The 19675-nt window shown below is 59.1% G+C and overlaps 1 protein-coding gene across 3 annotated transcripts; it reads left to right on the top strand.

Annotated features, from left to right (window-relative positions):
* The first annotated feature begins 494 nt into the window (after positions 1–494).
* On the top strand, positions 495–19669 carry RADIL (Rap associating with DIL domain). Of its 3 annotated transcripts, none has more exons than XM_004945147.5 (16): positions 495–550; positions 4233–4327; positions 6077–6629; positions 9948–10210; positions 11165–11824; positions 11928–11965; positions 12605–12765; positions 13070–13182; positions 13604–13841; positions 14721–14893; positions 14971–15121; positions 15391–15581; positions 15888–16269; positions 16541–16680; positions 17000–17139; positions 17375–19669. In XM_004945147.5, the coding sequence occupies exons 2-16, from the start codon at positions 4292–4294 to the stop codon at positions 17478–17480; spliced, it is 3345 nt and encodes a 1114-aa protein (XP_004945204.2). In that variant the 5' UTR covers positions 495–550; positions 4233–4291; the 3' UTR covers positions 17481–19669. The 3 variants fall into 3 exon arrangements, with proteins under 3 accessions (XP_004945204.2, XP_004945203.2, XP_040503437.1); XM_004945146.5 differs by having other exon boundaries at positions 16997–17139; XM_040647503.1 differs by lacking the exon at positions 495–550 and adding an exon at positions 3953–4113 and having other exon boundaries at positions 16997–17139.
* Positions 19670–19675: the final 6 nt, after the last annotated feature.

Below are 19675 nucleotides of genomic sequence, written 5' to 3'. Positions count from 1 at the left end.
GTTAAGTCAGAATGAGTTTCCCAGAGCAGAAGGAAACAAACTCATTTTTGGTCCAGTTTGCCCTGAATAGCATCACTCAGTGGTGAAAGCAGTGAGCGCAGCGATGGAGCGCTGAGCACCGACACACCTCTGTGCACAGATGGCCCCGCATCCCTTCAGCTCAGCCCGCTTGGGAAAGGAGAAAGGGAGAAAGGTCTCAGTTGAGTTGGGACCCCCAAAGGGATCCCCCCCCGCATCACCGCCAGCTCCTGCGGGCACAGTCCGGCCCCATCCACGGCCCGCAGTGGCCCCGCGCACCCACACGCTGCCCTCTCCCTCGCACCGCCCCGCTGTCCCCACGCTTCCCCGGGGCTGTGACGCCGCCGAACTCGTCCCCGAGCCCGACCCCATCACCCCACCCGCCCGGGGACGCTGCTCGGGGCGCTGTTGGGGCAGCGGAGGCCGCGGGGTGGCGCCGCGGGGCCGCTCCGCTCCGTTCCGCTCCGTTCCGCTCCGCCCCGGCCCCGCACGCATCGCACCGCACCGCACCGCACCGCCGGGACTGCGCCGGGTGAGTACCTTCCGCGGGGAGCAGCGGGACGGCGGGGCGCCTTGCTTCTTTACGATCATTATTTGTCATTTATTTCATCAGTATTTTTGGAGTGGGGGGGTTTAGCATCGCCGGGACACCCTACCCCCGTCCCTCCGAGCAGACGCGGACCCCTCGCTTGTCCCCTCTGCTGTCTCCGGGATGGAGCCGTCGGGACCCCGTTGCGATGGGGCCGTTTGGGTGCCGTCTTCGGGAGAGGAGGGCAGGCGAGAGTCCAGGCTTGCCTGGTTGCCACTGGAGACCAAACCTGCCCTGCCAGCCGCGCCGGGCGCAGGAGGACTGCACTGTGGGACACAGCACCCTGGCACCCTTATCCTAACGCGAGCCCTATGGGACCCCTCTGCCCTTTGAGCCCTCTGCCCCACTGCCTGCCCGGCGGGATCTAACCTCTGCCTGCCCCTTGGGTGCTTTCTCCCTTCACCATGCCCTTTGGGATCCTGCCCCCGCTGGGATTGTGCTCATTGGTGTTGCACGCACATTACTGTGCCTGCACGCAGCTGCTTGGCACCGCGGTGGCATCCCAAAGCCTTGTCAGAGAGTCTGGGGACTCTGCGCTTCACGCCAGGCTGGAAAGGTTTCTTGCTGAGTTATAACTTTAGCAGGGAAAACTCAGGGGAGGTTTCTACTTGCTGGGGAAGTGCTTATTTTCTGTGCTCTCCAGGACCAGTTAATTATCACTAGCAAAAAAAAATATATCGCTAAGGTCTCATAATTAGGCTGCCTGCTGCGACTCGGCTGCTCGGAAGGCAGTGGAAAGCAAACTCTCTCTGTGAAATGTTTTTTGGCTGTGTGTGTGAATAGAGCTGCACAGGCAGAAGGCGGTCACTGGGACTCGGTACCGGAGAGCTGGCGCACGTTGGCGGCTCAAAAGACCCTGCAAAAGGAGGATAAAAATAAAAAGCAAGGAAAAAAAGGGAGCTGCTACAAGGCCTCCCCCTGTAGGTCCCAAATCACTGTAATCTGGTTGTGAAGCTGTTGTTGCCTTTAGGAATGGCAGGCTGTCAGCTGTCCCATTGGAGCAGCCCTGGTTGGGCTCCGGGTGCCATCGTGGAGCGGTGCTGCTAATAATAACACCATAAGGAGTTTACCCGCACTGATCCGGCTCAGGACAGCAGTGGGCTGGAGCTGACATTACCAGCCTGGCCCCAGATTAGACAGATAAAAACTCACACAATAACGAGCCGTGCTGCAAAGCAGAGATCGGGTCCTGCCTTTTGGGGAGGGGATGCGGGGCTGCTCCATGGAGGGTGTGGGCAGAGGCTCTGGGCTGCAGGGAGGGGATCTGCAGAGGTTTGCAGCCAGGCTGAGTGCGCCAGCACCGGGCTGCTCTCATTTCCTCTGCTGAGTTCTAATTTGTTCCACATTGCAGTGCCGGGGTGGCCTCTCCCTCCCCACAGCATCCAGGCTGCAGCCGTTCCCGCTGTACCGAGGCTGCGAATCCAAGTGGTTTCCATTAGAAAAATAAAAAAAAATTAAAAAAAAAAAAAAAAAAAGAGGGACATTTTTCAAACAGTGCTCCGTGCAAATAACCTTTTTGGGACGGTCACAGCTGGAACCTCGCTGTCCATCCGTGATGTGCACACGTGGGCAGTGCCGTGCAGAGCTGAGCTGGGGCGAGCCCTGGGGACGTCGCTGTAATAGCGATGGTGAGCTGGTGGCTACAGGTTGATGGGTCCAATCCCACCCCCCAGGCAGGAGGAGGGACCCAGTTTGGGCCTGGGCTGATTAAAGACCTCAGCACCAGGAAGACATTCCTGCCATCGACGTGGCGCGTGGAAAATAGAGCCTGATGAGCAGAAGTGGTTCCACCCCCTGCCGTGCAGAGAGCCAGCTCCTCTGTAGGGTGGCTTTGTGAGGGGTTTGAGTTAGGTGAGGTGATACTCCTGCAAAAATCTGCACTCTGTGACATTAAAAAGTCACTCCAGTCCGGTATTTAGAGGTGGCGTTATCCAGCATCAAGAAAGCCCACGTGAAATATACCCGATCCATTTGGAAGGCGGTTATCAGAGCAGATCTCACTGCTGGGCACTGCTGCCTCCCGCCCTGCCTCGGCATTTCGGTGCTTTGATCGCTTGTTTGGGAGGAGATAGAAATGGTTTTTGGGAAACCTATGGCTCCCACAGAGCACAGTGCTCATAGCTTGGACAAAGCTGGGCAAACAAAACGCATCCCAACCACAGCCGGCTGGGAAAGGGAAATCTTTCCGCTCCCAAAAATAACAAGAGGAGCTCTGAGTGTTTTCCTGTCCCTGACGTGTTGGGGTGAGCACAGCCCGTGTCCTGCAGGAGCTGCTGGGGCCGTGTGTCTGTCCGCCTTTCTGTGCCCGAGGACTGGGAGTTTTCACATTAATGACAATTTTGCTCTGGGAAAACAAACAGAAAGGTCATCTGAAGTATGAATATGTTGTATCTCATCATAGAAAGGCTTCGGTTGGAAGGGAGCAGTCCTAGCCCCGTGGTGTGGCACTGTCAGGCCTGAATTTGGGCTGACAGCAGCCAAAAGGAGCTCCTACATCTGGCTGGGAGAGGGGTGCAGAAAGCATCCTACAGCTGGGGATGAGAACAACCCCTGCTCTGCCCACCTCTCATCCATTCGGGGGGGTGGGGCTCAATTAAAGCATCCAAACACTCTCACAGGGGAGAAAATAGGTGGTAGCCAACAGCTCGTTAATTGCACGGAGCAAAGCATGACAAGAATCAATGTCTGGCAGCCAAAGCCAGACACGCTGGAAAGAAAGCATAAATATTTAAGCAGCGGGAGTGATTAATCACAGCAGCAGAGGGAGGTGGGGAGTGCCCAAGCCCTCTTGGTGTTGTGCATCCCAACCCGCACCTGGCAGAGGGCTCTCCCATAGCACAGTGCCCATCTCCTGGCCAGGGGATTTAATGGGGTGGTGCTTTAGTCTTTAATTGCTGTGGGCTCTTCTCTGCAGCTCTATCTCATGCCCTGCTGCCTCCTTCCAATAACACCCATGAAATCACGCTGCAGGTGCAGCTTCTCCCTCGCATGTTTGGTTGCTGCTGGCCCCACTCCTGCAGATCTGCACGAAGGAGAGTGCGGGGATGCTGCTTGGTGGCACTCCTCAACCTTCAGCAAAGCACACCAAGATGCTGGGCCAAGGTCCAGGAGAAATAAATCCTGATGGGCATACAATTGGGCTGTGGCTGCAGGACCCATTCTGCACCCATGGGTGTCTCCAGGGATGCACGGGTTTGGAGAAAGCAGTTGAGATCAGCAGCAAGCCTGTAACCTCCATCTCCTCTTCACTTTCCCTTTCTGATCTCATTTCTCTTCCTTTCGCTGTTCTCTCCCTGCCCTCTTTGCTGTCCGTGCCTGGGTTTCCTCCAGCTCTCCTCCTGCTGAGATGGATCCTGAGCTTGGAGCTGAGCTGGGATATCTCACCTGTGGGTGATGGGTATCTGCAAAACTGTGGGTGCTGCATCCTTCCTGCATGGGTCCAGCAGCCCTCACCTGCAGCATGAGTTGCTTTGAAGGAAGGAGGAATAAAACTGCTGGGGCTACAGGTGGGTCAGCTGTGCTGCACATCACTGATGGCGCACGGCATCCCTGAGCCCCCAGAGCAGAAGAGAGCACTGCGGTGTCTCTGAGCAGCCCATGACCTCTCCTCCTCTTCCTCCTACAGACAGAGGTGTGCTGGGACCATGTGTGCTGGGGGGAGGTCCAGACTGAGGAGGAGGACTGATGGAAGGACAGCGAGGCCGTGAGAAGGATGGCAAGGTATGGGCAGCAGGAGGAGCAGGACCACTGGGATGTCTGCTTGGTGGAAGGACCGTGTGAATACTAAAGGTGCTTGTCACAGCACTGCAGAATGAGCACAGAATGAGCTGGCTTGGGTGTGATGTCCCATGAGAGCAGGCAGATGTGCGGTCACCCCAGCCTGGGGACAGGAGGGGGTTGTGCAGGTGGGCTGGTCCTGATGGGCTCACCTCACTGCTGCTCGGGGTGCTGAGCAGATGAGCACCTGAGGGGTTCGTCTCAGTCTGGGCTTTGTGTTTTTCCAAGCACTCGCTCTGTGAAAAGCCTCTGGCCCTGCTCTCTGCAGGTGCTGGGTCTGATAGAAAGAGCAGGACAATAGCAGTGCTATAAATACCGGATTGAAAGAGGCAGGGACCTGCCTGCCGTGTGGGCATGGAGCAGTGACCTCACGGCAGCAGATGTTGCAAGGTTTCCCTCTGTGCCGTGGGAAGCGCAGGGCAGAGGAGATTAAATCTGCCCACCTGACCCAGTGGCTCAGTGGCAAAGGTTTATCTCCTGCATCCTTGCTCGCAGCAGTTCCTGCATGCAGCAGTCGGGGTTTTGGGGGTACCCTGTCCTGCTGCCAGGTGGGATCTGCCCCAGTGCCCCGGGGGTGTCACACACTGACACGAAGGGGCAGCCCAGGCAGGAGCAGCCCCTGACACAAAGGAGCTACGGCTCCAGCCCTGTCCCTGCTCAGTTTCCCCAGTTGGAAGGAGGGAGTAGGAGCTGCCTCTCCAGCAAAGCTTTTGGGGCCAGAGGGTTGTGAAGTCCCAATGACACTGGGATGTCCCTGGGGTGAGAGGGGTGACCAGGGGTGCAGCAGCCTCCCGGGCATGTCCTGCAGCCGTGGCACTCACTGGTGCCTCAGTTTCCCCATCTGCAGCACTCCAGGCTCTCCTGGCCCCGGGAGGTCCCCATCCTGCAGAACTCCCCTGTGCGCAGCAGCGAGGCTGTTCCCAGTGAGAAGGTGACCTCTTCCATGAGCAGCAGGGACGCTTTTCCTTCCCAAATTAGATGGCAGCGTGGAGGCTGTCCAGGGTTGGCATCACTGCTGATAGTGCTGGAGCTGCACCGGGCTGGGTCCTGCTGAGCACGCACAGAGCCACCCACATCCCCGACCACGTGTTTTTTCCAGTGGAGGTGGACAACAAACGCACACTTCAGGCACTGTGCTCGGCGCTGCCGCCGTGTGCTTGAACGTCCTCTGCAAACCAGCAGCAGGATGTGCCGGAGCAAGGACGTTTATAGGAAGGCCAATTAGAGCCTGTTTTCACCCTGTGCCTCCCGGTGAGCAGAAGCGTTTAGCAGCGACCTCAGAGTAATTCAATTTGCGCTCGAGCTTGCTGTTCCACCTCTAAAAAATGGGATTGCTCCACGAACTCGTTAGAGAAAGTGGCTCCGAAGCGTTGGCTCCCACCCAGGCTGGGCGCTGCGGGTCCCACTTTGCTGCTGGGCTCTGCACTCCTCCCAGCGCAGAGGAGTGTGTGCTTAGGCAGGAGGGGCAGGAGGGACCTCGCAGTGCACGCGGCAGAAATTAACCTCCCCGGGACAAATCCGTGCTGCGGTGTCCGTGTGGTGCAGAGGAGCTGACTGCTGGGCTGCACTGGGGGAACCTCCATCCCGTGCCGCTGCCCCTGGAAGCCGCAGCATCGCCTCCACAGCTCGTCCCCATCCCTCGGGGGGTGGCTGCCACACTCACCCCCGATCTCTCCCTATCCCCATTCCCAGCTGCTGCCCGTGACGACGTCCCACGCGATGTTCTATGGGTCTTCCTCCACCATGGCTCCTCCATCCAAGAGCCGGCTGAAGCGCCAGAGCCGCCTCTTCTCGCAGGTCCTGTACCGGACGCTGAGCTACAAGGACCGCAGCTCCACCTCCGCCTTCCCAGATGGGGATGACCCGGCTGAGCTCTCCACCCAACTTTCGGCCCCCGGCATCCTGAAGATTTTTGGGGGCAACATCTGTGCGGGCACCAACTACAAGAGCGTGCTGGCCACGGGCAGCTCGGGGGCACTGGAGCTGGTGAAGGAGGCTTTGGAGCGCTACGGGCTGAGCCAGCTGAATGCCGGGCAGTACGCGCTGTGCGATGTCATCGGGAGGTTCGAGGGACCGGAGAAGCGGTGGCAGACTGAGGGGCTGAGGGTCCTCGGGGACCACGAGAAGCCGCTGCTCATCCAGGACCTGTGGAAGCCCCGGGAGGGATTCTCACGGCGGCTGGAGCTGCGGCGGAGGGCGGAGGTGGAGGAGATGGCAGCCAGGGATGTGGACACCACCACCGCAGGTTGGTGCTGTGGCTTCGGGGTGTTTGGGTTGGGGTGGTGGTGGGGACAGGAGCTGCATTTTGGTTGCAGTGCTCTTAGGTTACGTCAGTGCTTGGTGGTCCATGGGGAATTTGGCACCCCAGCTGGGCTTGGGTCCTGCAGATGCCCACTTGTGGCATAGAATCATTAAAGCTGGAAAAGTGCTTCAAGGTCACCAACCCCAACCCATCCCAGTATGACACCAAACCACGTCCCTCAGTGCCACATCTCTGTGGCTCTGGAACACCTCCAGGGACAGTGATCCCACCACTCCCCGGACAGCAGTGCCAGCGCCCAACTGCTCTTTGGGAGAAGAAATTGTTCCCTAATATCCAACCTGAGCATCCCCTGGCACAACTTGAGGCTGTCACTCCTCACCCTTGCAGTTGCAAGGAGCTGCTGCGGTGCACCTGCGGGTCAGGGATGAGGCACAGAGGTGAGTGCCCCTCTCTTCTCCAGTGGGGATCAGGGCAATGCTGAGTGCTTTGCAAGGGCGCCGGCTCTAAAGAAAGAAAAAACAGTTTTTAAATAGAAAACAGGGCAAGACCTAAGTGCTAAACTCACAGTCAGATGTGGCTGCACGTGGTGGGAGAGCTGTGCCACGGCTCTTCAGAGGCTGCCGGCATGAGCCCGAGGTGACATCAGCTCTGGGTGACACCAACCATTGTCCCCAGCTGGGATAGGGGCAGCAGCGCTCACACCTCAACCCGGGCACTGTGGGGAGGGCACTGCCCTAATTCCTCATGTTTTTATTTTTTAAAATCCTCTTCTGCAGCCAGCCAGGCTTTTCTGAGGCAAAGACCCCCCCCAGCCACAGTTATTCATGCTATCTACTTGACAGATGCGCTGCTAAAACCTCACTTCTGCTGCTGTGCCATTCAGCCGGGCCTGCCCCCAACCTCCCCATCCTGTGCTGGTGGCACTGCCCCAAGGACACAAAGCGTCTGCTCCCCTCTCTTCGGCAGCACCTCGAAGAGCAATGCGGCTCCTGGTGCGGTGGGGACCGTGAGTGCTACCAGCAGGGTCACCCTGCCACTACCCGTATGTCCCCTTGCTGTGAGCTGAGCATCAGCTGTGTGCCTGGGGCAGCAGGGCGCTGGTGTGGAAAATGTGGCTTCTGTGCAAAACTAAAAGGAGATGGGGCTGGAGGCTGCCTGGGAGGAAAGCAGAGTGGGGCTGAGTGGGACCACAGGGATATACCGGTAGGGAACTGCCCCCACGCAGAGCGTCGCAATGGGGCACTGCTGCTGAGCCAGGGGAAAGGCCCCACACCCACTGGTGACCTATTAGCAAATGGCTTAAGAGTTTTATGTGCTCGGTTACCCATTATCCTAATTAGTTTATTAGCTGCTTCCCAGGGGGGAGGGAGGTGTGCGCTCCTGGCACTGCTCCTCAGCAGCGCAGGTGGAGCAGCTCTGTGGGAAACAAGGCTTCGCTCAGCCCTGCTCCTTTCGGGGAGCGATGTGGGGCAGCTGGGGGGCAGAGCACCACAAAGCGGGGACACATTCAGCTCCTCCCAGGCACCCCATTGCACGCTGTGCCCTGTGCTGGTGGGGCTTCCCTGCCAAGCTGCAGACCAAACCACGTGCATGCCGTGCAAACCATGGGAATGAAACCTCTTCCCCTCCAGCACACTCTGTTGGGTACCACCAGGGTACACCTTGGCACAGCTGCAGCCAGGGAGCGCTCCCTACGGGGGCTGCCCAGCAATTAACATCAAAAAGGGAGTTTGCCCCAAATTAGAAACAAATCTTTCCTGCGTTCCTTGCAGTTATTTGTGAGCTGATTCGTTTCCCAGCCTGGAGCAGGGCACGTCTTCCCTGGGCTGAAAAAGAGACAGAGCCCACGGAGATCCCACGCAGCAAAGCCAGCAGGTTTACCCCAGGATGTGGGGTGGGTATGGGGACAGCAGCCCCTGTCGGGTGGGATCACCTGCAACCACCAGGCAGGAGTAGGCACTGCCGTAGGGCTGGAGGCATACCTCGGCTAATGGATGGGCTTTGTTTCATTCAGGAAAAGAGCTGTTTATCTTTCCAGTGCAGCTCCAGGGTTGGGGGGAGCCGGTGACGGGGGCTCTATGTGCAGTGAAAACACAGCTTTTTCCTCCGTGGGTTTCCTATGCAAAGCAAACACAGTACTGACTGCCCTCAGATAAGGGAGCAGTGATGGCGGGGGCACCCTGAGCCCCCCAGGGTGAGGAGCTGCACCAGAGCCACCCCGTGTCCCCACGTGGGGCCAGGCAGTGGGGTGTCGCGGGGCCCCCTCAGAGCTCTGCTCCCACACTCGTGGCATCCCCGCATTTCACATCTGCAGTGCAGTGTGACGGACCCCACTGCCTTCTGAAGGGGGCATGGGGAGGGTCTGTCCCCCTCTCGGCAGTGGCTGTGGGCCATGCCGTGCCCTATTCACACAGCACGCCAACTCCTCCCCCTCCTCCCCATCCCTCTCATTTTCCCACCAAAGGAGTGCTCGATTTAAAACAAACAAACAGAGAAATGTATTTCGGTGCCGGCAGCCCGTTCCTCACCAAATAAGGCAGATGACAGGTTTGTTTTTGGGCTCTGGATTACGTGTGTCCCTTTAAGCAGCCCCAGGCTCTGTGCATTGCCGTCCCCAAATCCCTCTGGCTTTCCCAAGCCCTCCATTCTGCCATTCTGTAATGCAGAGGTACGAGCACCGACCCTACAACTTCATCCTATGGCTGCTGCAGAGCCAGAGCCCGGCTGGCAGCACGGGGGGGGTCCCATAGGAACCCCCCTATGACTCTGGGGACGCCGCTGCCTTAGGGCTCTTGGCTCATTCGCTCCAAATCCCATTCGTCTTGCAGCCAGAGCTGCTCGGGGGAAGGTGCTGAGCGCTGGGTCCTGCGGCGGCTCTGCGGCTCGCAGCTCCCTGCCCGCTTCCCTGGGGGCCGGGGGGGCTCTCAGCCCCGCTCGCTGCCCGCAGGCAGCATCCAGGCTCTTATTTTTTCGTTGTTTTTTTCTTCTTTTTTTTCCCCCCAAAATTCAGCTTATTTTCTCTCCAGCCCCGCTTTCCTCCGGCAGCGCAGGGGATGCTGTGGATGCGGAGCTCCCCCGCTGCCCCGCGGTCAGTGGGGACATGGGGGTGGGGGGAGTGGGGCGGGCCGCGAGTCCCTCTTTTTTGGTATCGAGGGGGCACAAAACTCCCCTCTCTTGGGGAACATCGCCCCGGGGGATGGGGGTGCGCTCCGACGCTGCCTCCCTTCCCCACCGCAGCGGGATGCGGGATGCTGCCGGTCCAGCAGCGGAGCTGAGCGCAGCGCATCTCTCCCCCCGCAGGCATCAACGCCCAAGCGCGGAAGCTGCAGCGGCACCGGGCGCGGGGGGCCATGCGGGTGCTGGCGGGCGCTAAACGGCTCGGCACCCCCCCGGCCCTGCGGCGCAGCCTCAGCGAGAGCAGCCTGGGCCGCCCGCGGGACGAGGAGCTCCGGCGGCACTGCCCGGCGCTGCGCGGCCCCGAGGAGCGGAGCGGGAGCAGCATGCGGTATTCCCTCTACCACTCCCCGCACCTCCTGCTCCTGCAGGGCTACAGCCAGCAGCATGTAAGCACCGCGCAGCGCTCGCCACCCCGCCAACCTTTCTTTTGTTTTTTTTTTGTTGCTCCTAAAGCCTATGGGGATGGGGAGCTTTGTGCATGGCCGGTGTTTCCTGCGGGGGAGGCGGGGTTGGGGTGAAAGAGCATCCTTAGGAAAACGAGTTTGTGTGGGGTTGGGGTGCGCGATCTGTCCTGCCCGGCTGCGGCGCAGGCTGGGGATGTGGCTGCAGGGCTGGAGGAGAGACGCCCCAGAAAAGCCCCCCAGCAGCGTCCCTGCCCCGGTGCAGTGCAGAGCCGGTTCTGCAGGATGGTGCCGAGCGCTGCCCCGTCCCCGTCTGGCTGCCTCGTTACTGGTAAATGCAATGAGACGTGGTACGAGACAGAGCGTCTGGGAGCCTCCTCTCCCCTGCCCAGCAGGCACTGGGAGAACTGGAAAGGACTGGGATGGTTGTTTTGGTTAATGGTTGCTTTGTCCAGGTGGAATATCTGGCTAGTCCGAGATTTCCAGCTCTGTCCCAGTGTGACACCGGTGCTGCAGCTCTCCTCTGTCTGCGCTAATGCAGCTGCGGAAACTGAGGCACTGGTGTGCGCTGCTGCAGGTGTGCAGGCAGACAGGGCAGCCCCCCCAACTTGCTTGGGGGCACCGCTCAGCCCACAGCTGCAGCTGGGGGAAGGGCTCCTTCTGCCCAGAGCAGCCCCATCTGTTTCACGCCCAGAGTTATGGTGCCCATTTACCACCCCCATTTGTTGGGCTCGCTGCTCTGCACGCTTGCACATCTGGGCGCAGGAGCAGTGGGGTGCACACGGGTCCTGGCTGCACTGCCCACGCTTTTTGTGCTGCATGAGCTCCCTATGTGTGCGAGGTAAAAATGAAGAGAGAGCCGTGGTTCTGCCAAGGCCAGGCGTGGGGGTGGCAGGGGGGTGCAGACCCCACTGACTCTGCATGCCCCCCCCGTCACAGGACAGCCTGGTGTACCTGCTGAACCGTGAGCAGCACACGGTGGGCCAGAGGACGCAGGCAAGCAAACCCAGCATCAGCCTGTCAGCGCCGGACATCCTACCCCTGCACTGCACCATCAGGAGGCTGCGAGCATCGTGGCACCGCTCGGAGGAGAAGTTGGTGCTGGAGCCCATCGCCGGTGCCAGCGTCTCCGTTAACTTCTCTGCGGTGACCCGGACGGTTGTGCTGCGGCACGGGGACCTGCTGTCCCTCGGGCTCTATTACCTGCTGCTCTACAAGGACCCCATGAAGGCACAACCGCTGCCGGCACAGACCCTGCTGAGGCTGCGGGCCCTGCACCCCGAGGGCCCCTCCGTATGTGGGACGTGCGGCAGCCTGCTAAAAGAGCAGGGGGGGCCCAATGCCAACCGACAGAGCCCCGAGCCCACCGATGGCCCCAGGGCTCCCCGCAGGAGGCTGCAGCTGGAGTTTGAGCCGGAGGCTGAGGATGTGTTGCTGCGGCGCATCATGACGCTGATCGAGCCTGGGGGTGATGACCACAAACTGACGCCCGCCTTTCTGCTGTGCCTCTGCATCCAGCACTCGGCCACCAGCTTCCAGCCTGGGGACTTCGGGCAGCTGCTGCTCAAAGCGGCCAAAATGATCCAGAGGACAGTGTGGGTCAGTTGGCATCGGGGGGTGGGGACGATGGGGACCCACTGGTCCCTGTGTGCGGCGATGCCCTCAGTCACCATCTGTGCTCTCTCCTTCTCTCCCTGCCCAGGAGCGCACACGGGAGCTGGCCGAGAAGCAATCCCAGCAGTAAGTGCCACCTTCCTCTCTTTGCCCCAAAACTGGGGGAATTCAGCCCAATTCTCCCTCCCACCCAGCTGTGCCCAGCCAGCACAGATGCACATGGCGTTTTCCTGCTAAATCCCATGAATTTGTATCTATCCTCACTTTGCCACTGGCCCCACTGCCAGTCCCAAATTCCAGGCTCCAAAGCAGCATCTGGAGAATCCATCGGTGCTTGCTCTCAGGTCTCCTGCAGGGCAGGCTCCCAGCCCTTCGCTACAGCAGGAAAAAGTGGTTCAGCCATTGAGAAACCTCCCAGCAGCTTTCTATTTGTTTTGCTTTATTTTGGAACGGCCCAGCGCTGGGCAGGCTGAGTTTAACCACCAGAGCTGGCAGCAACAGCAGCACAGATTTGCTGGGGAGATCCGCTCTGCAGCAATTCCTACAGATGGGTTGGATCGATCATTGGGGTCCCCCATAGAAGTGGTACCAACAAAACCTATCCCGCAGAGCAGGAGCCCCCAGCTTGCTGCTTGCACAGGGCTTTCCTAAAGCTCAGCAGTGGGATGCAAAAGCTCTCTGCTGCTTTTTGGGTTGGTTTCACCCCAAATCCCCCAGTGATGAGCAGTGATGCTGCAACGCCTGCTCTGTCCCCCCCTCCCCCAGCCAGGACCCCGCTGCCCTGTCCTGTTTCACCATTGCGGACCTGCTGCCAGACCTGCAGCACATCCTCTTCTGGATGTCCAACGCCATTGAGGTGCTCTACTTCGTCCAGCAGAAGTCCCCCACCTACATCCAGAGCATGGAGGAGGAGATGGACGTCAAAGGTAGTGCTGGGGCTGCTGCTCACTCCACGGCCCCTTGACCCTGCTGATCCCTTCCTGCAGGCAGTGCTTGGTGCCCTTGAGATGAAAGGGAAAAAAGGGGAAAAAGGGAGGAAATCAGCTTCTAAATCCAATTTCATCCTATTTGGGGGTGTCGCACTGCTGATGCCAACCTGGGAGAGTCAGTCACCTCATCCCGGGGGGAACATGGGGTGCATGAGCTGCAGGGTCTGGGGCTGTTTTGGTGCCTGCAGTCATCAGATGGCCCTGCCAGGTTTGCTCCCTGATTTCTCCCTCCATCCCATAGGCTCCAAGGAGTCTCTGTTCTCCTCGACCATCACAGCCAGTGAGGAGGCGATGACGGTGCTGGAGGAGGTGATCATGTACACATTCCAGCAGTGTGTCTATTACATCTCCAAGGTACGCAGTGCCCCGCGGCACCGCCGCCAACGTGAGCATCCCCAGCAGTTCTGCAGGAGTTGTTCAGCTTCTGCAACACCGAGATGTTTTCCTTGGGGCTGAAGTGCCTCACTTTTGGGCACAGCCCAGGAAAAGTATTGGATGACCGTGGTGTGCTTCCCTGCTTGGGAGGAGGTGGTGGGGAGAGCATAATGCTGTGATTCAGGGCACGATGGAAAGCAGCCCTGGGGCTGGTGGGGAACAGAGCGCGCAGTGTGCGGCCGGAGAAAGGCGTCTGTGTGCAGGGATGCTCCGTGCTCACCTCTCCCTCTGCCCCGGCAGGGATGGGTGTAAGGTGCTGCTCTCCTACCCGGGCTCCTGCACAAGCAAACAAACGGGCTGGGTCGTGCAGTGAGTGCTCAGCTCCTTCTGCTTCCTGCAGTGTCTGTACGTCTCGCTGCCGGCCCTGCTGGAATGCAACCCCTTCCAGAATGAGAGCCGTGAGGGTTGGAGGGCGGCCCCACCGCTGCCCGAGGAGCTGTGCCGCGTGGTGCTCATCTACCAGGCAGCACTGGACCTGCTCCGGCAGTACGAGGTGCACCCTGAGATCACCTCCCAGATGTTCGCCTACCTCTTCTTCTTCTCCAACACGCTGCTTTTCAACCAGCTCCTGGATAAGGGTCAGTCCCTGTCCTCCTCTTGGTTCTCCCTCTTTGGGCTGATGCAGGGAACGGACCTTCTGAGACCCCCCAGCCCTTCCCAGTGCCCCCTGGGGAGAGGGGGCTTTGAGCAGCTGGAGGTGGGCAGGTCCCACCCTGGTATGGGGAGGCCAAGCACAAACCCAGCTGCTGAGCCCATGTCTTTGCTTTCCCAAGTGCTCCATTCCCAGCATCCTGCTTGGGTCACATTTCATGGGTTTGGCTTTTGCTGTGCCTATTTGCTACCAGGCTCTTACTGAGCTGTTTCCAAGCAGAGCTCCCCTGTCCCCATAGAGCAGACACAGTTGCTCCCTCCAAGGTTCCCATTTCCAGGAGGGATTTAACCCCAGCCCCAAATTCAAACACATCCCCAGCCCCATCCTCACCCCCAACCTCATCTTCAATGCCAACCCCACACTCATACCCAAACCCCATTTTCATCTTCATCCCCAAACCTAAACTCATCATCTGCTCCAGCTGTATCTGCATCCCCATCTCCAAACCCATCCTTGACCCCAACCCTATCCTCATGGTCAATCCCAACCCCATCCTCAGCCCTTTTCAGTCTGAAAGCAGTTTGCTCCACAGAGAGCTTCTCACTAATGAGCCATTGCACCCTGCCTTGTAATTGAGGAGCAGGATGGTGCTCGTTAGCCCTAATTATCACAGCAGCCCTGCCACATGGCAGTCTCCTTGCCCCAGCCCCTATTACTGCCAGGCAAAGTCCAGCCGCTGAGTCACAGCCCCTGGGGACATTAATGTGGGGACATCAATCAGGATTTGTTCTGTAGGGCAGCCCTACTCTAGGCTCTCTAGCTGAACGTGGGGGTTCCACTGCCCAACCCGTGTTGTGCCCCGCAGGCTCCTCTCTTGGCTGCTTCCATTGGTCGCAGGGCGTGAAGCTGCGAGCCAGCGTGCGGCTGCTGCTGGAGTGGCTGCGTGGAGCCGGCTTTGAGCAGCTCTCCCAGCAGTTCTTTGCTAAGCTGGCCAGCGTGGCCAACCTGCTGGCCATGCCCGGCTCCCAGCTGCTGCAGGTGAGGTGCTGGCTGCGTTGGGTTTGGGATGGGGGTGATGGGATTGTGTTCACCCCCTGCACTGTCCCTTTGCCCAGATGACGTGGCCATCCCTGAGAGCTGAGTTCCCAGTGCTGAGCCCTGCGCAGCTGCACCGGGTGCTGAGCCACTGCCAGGCAGCCATGGAGGTGGGCAGTGTGGCAGCATGGCAGCCCTGGGATGAGGAGAGCACGGCCGCCTTCCAGCCTGGTGAGCCCCCAGCCCTGCATGCTGCTGTCACCCATAAGGTTTTACGGATCAACTGAATGGGCAGTGCCCTTCAAACCATGGGGGTCTTGTAGGTAACTGCGGTCATCAGGGGTAACCATAGTCCTATGGCGTTGGGATGTGAAGGATGCAAGTGTGCTCAGAAGCTGTAGGGCCCTTCCCGTGTGCCCAAGTGATGCTGCTTGGAGGCACAGTGGGGCTTGGGGGGCAGGACCTGCCTGCCCTGCCATCCCCCTACCTCTGCCCTGCAGATGCAGTGCTGGAGTCCTTCGACAACCACCCTCCCATCGTCCTGCCCAGCTCGGGCTTCAAGGTGGACCTGGAGGTGGAGACGTTGGATGACAACATCTACCGGCACCTCCTCTACATCCGCCACTTCCTCTGGAGCCTGCAGAGCAAGAGCCCCCACGGCAGCGAGGGGCCGTGCTCAGCCCCTCCAAAGGTCAGGGAACATTTCTTCTCAGAAGGAGCAGTCAGGTGTTGGAACAGGGAGTGGTGGGGTCACCGTCCTTGGAGGTGTTCCAGAACCGCGCGGAAGTGGCACTGAGTTGGTTTGGTGTCATGGTGGGGTTGGTCTTGGGGATCTCAGAGGTCTTTTCCCACCAGCAGTCTCCTCCTGTGCTGGGGATGCTCACGGCCACCAGCAGCACACAAAGTGCTCAGGTTTCAATGGCAGGGTGATGGGGGGCACCCATAGGGTGACAGCTGCCCGCCCAGGTTCCCACGGAGCACTTTTCTCCTTTCTAAGAGCGAGCCACCCATCGTGCCAGAAGTGCTGGAAGTGAGTCCGAGCCCGGTTATGACTCCAGGGAGCACTGTCCCCCCATCGGGCCGCTGCACCCCGGGGGGCTGCACCGACCTGGAGGCGGATGAACCCCCCCCGCTCACCTCGACCACAAATGGGTGCCCCCGGCAGCACCCCACCGGCGAGCAGCAGCTCCAGGAGAAGCTCCAGCAGCTGCAGCTGGGCAGAGGTCCGCCCCCCCCGGCCCCATCCTGCCTGCTTACGCCCCCCACCACCCCCCTGAACTTCGACTCTGCCGGCCCTGAGTCCCCGCAGGGCACAACCAAAGGGCTGCAGGACCCACGGAGGAACGGGATAAGCAGCACCAAAGGCGGCAGCCCTGAAGGTATGGAGGGCTGACACTGCCTGAAAGGGTGTGGGAAGAGGGGGACAGAGCCTGCACGGCCACGCTGGATGCCCATTTCCAGCACACATGGCTCCTGTGGGAATTTTCAGTGCTTGGGCACGGGGAGAGCACAGAGAGCATCTCACCATGCTCCTGTCCCAGAAGGGAAGCAGCCCTAGGGAGAGCCCAGATTGGCTTTGGTGGGAATTCCTCAGTAAAGCTGATGAGGGGCAGTGATGGAGCAGTAACCCGGTGGTCACCCTGCCTGCAGGCTGCTCGCCGACCCCCTACGACTTCCCCACGCCGGAGTCCTCGAGCCGCAGCTCAGCCACCGATGACTTCTGCTACGTCTTCGTGGTGGAGCTGGAGAGGGGAGCGCTGGGGCTGGGAATGGGGCTGATCGACGGCCTGGTGAGTGCACAGCAATGGCTCTGCCAGGAGCTGTGGGGGCACGTGTGGCATGAAACTCTTAATTACCAAAGCTGTGCATGGAGCTAAGTAGCTTCGAGTAGGGACAATGAGGCGTGGAGTGATCTCCTGCAGCTCTCTGCTGCGGGGTTGCTGCCTGCTATGCTCAGCATAGCTGCCTGCAGCCAACGGGGGGAGGAAAACGACTCAAGTGAGGGCTTTCCTCCATCCTTTGGTGTGTGACAAAGACAAGCAAGGCAGCGGGGAGGGAGCACAGGTTTCCCCTGTCCTCTCTGCTCGTTCACTGCCTCTTTCCCAGCAGCACACACCGCTGGGCTCCCCGGGCATCTACATCCGCACGCTGATTGAGGGCAGCCCCGCAGCAGCTGACGGCAGGCTGGCCATTGGGGACCGCATTCTGGCTGTCAATGGCACCAGCCTCATCGGGGCCGATTACCAAAGGTGGGTGACACCCCACTGCTGGGGCTGGGATGTCAGAGATGGGGAAGGCAGCTGCTTGGGGTGGGGTGAAAGAGGGAATGGGGAGAAAAAGCATAGCAGCACATTTCAGAACAGAAGATGAGCCCGGTGTGGCTGCTGTTGTCATTGGGGGGATGGAGGAGGAGATGTGTGGGTTCAGGATGCGGTTCCTGGTGCACAGATGCAGCACTTACCTCTCCCTGTTGTCTCTCTGCAGTGCTGTAGACCTCATCCGCTCTGGAGGGAAGAAGCTGAGGTTTCTAGTTGCCAAATCAGACATGGAAATAGCCAAAAAAATCATCTCCAGCTCTGCATCCTCTTAACTCTTGTGGTATGAGGGTCCGTCTGCAGGTGCAGCTCTGGTTAGGGCTGAGCTGATGGAGCCCAGGGTGCACCAGGGAGGGCCAGGACTGTACAGCTGCCCTCAGTTTGCTTCCCAGCACCTTGCCCTGCACTGCAGTGGATGGAAGGACATACCGGGGTGCTGCACGCTTCTCCCCAACAGCATAGCTCCTGATCCATTGCCCGGCCTCACCCTGCAGCCTGCACCTTACAGCTGCACCTACGCCCCAGGAGCATCCCTGTTCCTTCAGCCCCTGGCAGAGGGCAGGAGGGCCGCAGGCAGTTCCTTGTCCCCCCAGCTGATGGCCCCACATGGCCCTCCTTGCTCAGGCAAGGTGTTCAGGATGGCGTTCCACATCTCCTGTTACGCTTCCGCATTTGCAGTTCAGGTTCAAGACAGCACTGGGATACCAAGGTTGCAGAGCCAGGCGCTGGCAGCAGCAGGGTGGGCTGGAAAAGAGGCAGGTGCAGGTGCCCAGCTCTGGGGTGGTGAAAGCAGCACGAGTACCCAGAGCGGGATCCCAAACAGGACGCCTTGCCGGGAGCCCCGGTGCCATACCCGATGTCAGGTGCCTTTCTGCTCCTGGGCTCCAATCTCACTGCCCCCAGCCCTGCTGCGGGAGGGGACGCAGCTCCAGCCAAGGGCTGTCACCACCAGCAGTTCCCAGAGGCAGAGCCCTGAAGAATAGGGCCCTCATCCTTGCACAGATTTATTGCCTGGCTCTGGCACTACAGCCCTGGCAGATCCCCAGCCCGGTCCCCAGAGCTGGTCCAGCAGAGTGGGGCACTTTGGAGCAGCCAGGTTCACTTTCCCCACGCAGGAGGTGTTGGCACCTTGTCCTGTCCGTTCCCTCCGGCTCTTCAGGGCCATTACAAGGCTGCCCCGTATCCCGCCCAGCTCAGTGCATCTCAGAAGTGCTGCTGCTGCTGGGCTCCCAGGTGATGGGATGCAGCACAGGCTCCCTGTGGAAGAAAGTCACGCTTCAGAGTCCCAGCAGCAGTTCTTTGACACGCAGCCTGCAGCATGGTGTGGCAGGGCTGCACTGGCAGCTCCTCCATGCAAATGCTTGGTCCCTGCATGCACAGCTTCTAAGTCTTCTGTGTGCTTTTAGCAACATTAAAGGGATAAACCCGACCTGATTTCCGCATATAGAGATATTGAGATCTTGTTTAGTTGAACCCTATTAAAACAGCCTGCCACAAAGACCTGCATCAAGCCCTGCACTTACAGCAGCACGGTCTAAGCTCTGGCAGCAAATCAGATATTACCATTGCATCTCACAACAACAGCTCTCTGAGGATTGTGAGGCTAAAAAGGGGATGCTTAACAGGGTTGGCCTTAATTAAACCTCAGATATTTCACTGCTATAGTTTGCTTTCTGGGTTCAGTCTTGCAGTTGGCAGGAGAGAGATGTCAGAATAATCTGTGCAGGACAAACACTTCGCACACCGGATTTGAACACAGCCCGGCCTGACTTCTCTAAGGCAAGACAGACAGAGAACCTTCACTGAGACAGTGCCTTGCTTTTCTGCTAGGCCACGATCATACCAACCAGCCTCCAGCAGGGACTGGAAGCAGTGTGTCACTCAGCCACTGACTCAGCTCTACCAGGCAGACGAGCAAAGGCTCAGGGCTCCTGGTGACACTCTGGTGATTCACTTGACTTTGACTGAGGAGGTAGGCTGGTTCCTGAGCTCTGTGGAGCAGCAAAGGAGCTGCTCAGAGTCCCCAGGAAAACTGCATGCACTCCTAACTTCGCTCTCTGCCCAGGAACCAGGGCTTCATGGTGGCCTGGTGTGCGCTAGACTGAACTGGAGCTGCACTCTGGCCAGTTCAGTCATACCAGAGCAAAATCCTTTGCTCTCTCTGGGGCCCGACTCTCTAGGCACACCTGGGGGCACTGTACAGCCCCAGAGTTATGTTACAGTGCAGTGAGGTATTGAAACAAATTGTAAACAAACCCTAGTATTTACTAGTGTGCATGAGGGCTTGCTTCTCCTGGGAGGAGTGGGATGTATTTACTTTTCTTCTTGTTAATACTGTACAGCTCAGATATGTATAATAAACTTCTTGTGCAGATAAAGAACACAGCATGGCACCTGCTTGACAGGGGACAGATGAGAAACGCTCTTGGTGTCAACAATAAACTGGATTGATAAATCTCTCTAAGCTCCT

Source organism: Gallus gallus, chromosome 14 (genome assembly GCF_016699485.2).
Source record: "Gallus gallus isolate bGalGal1 chromosome 14, bGalGal1.mat.broiler.GRCg7b, whole genome shotgun sequence".
NCBI classification, from domain to species: Eukaryota; Metazoa; Chordata; class Aves; order Galliformes; family Phasianidae; genus Gallus; species Gallus gallus.
This window is presented reverse-complemented; position numbering and strand designations above follow the sequence as displayed.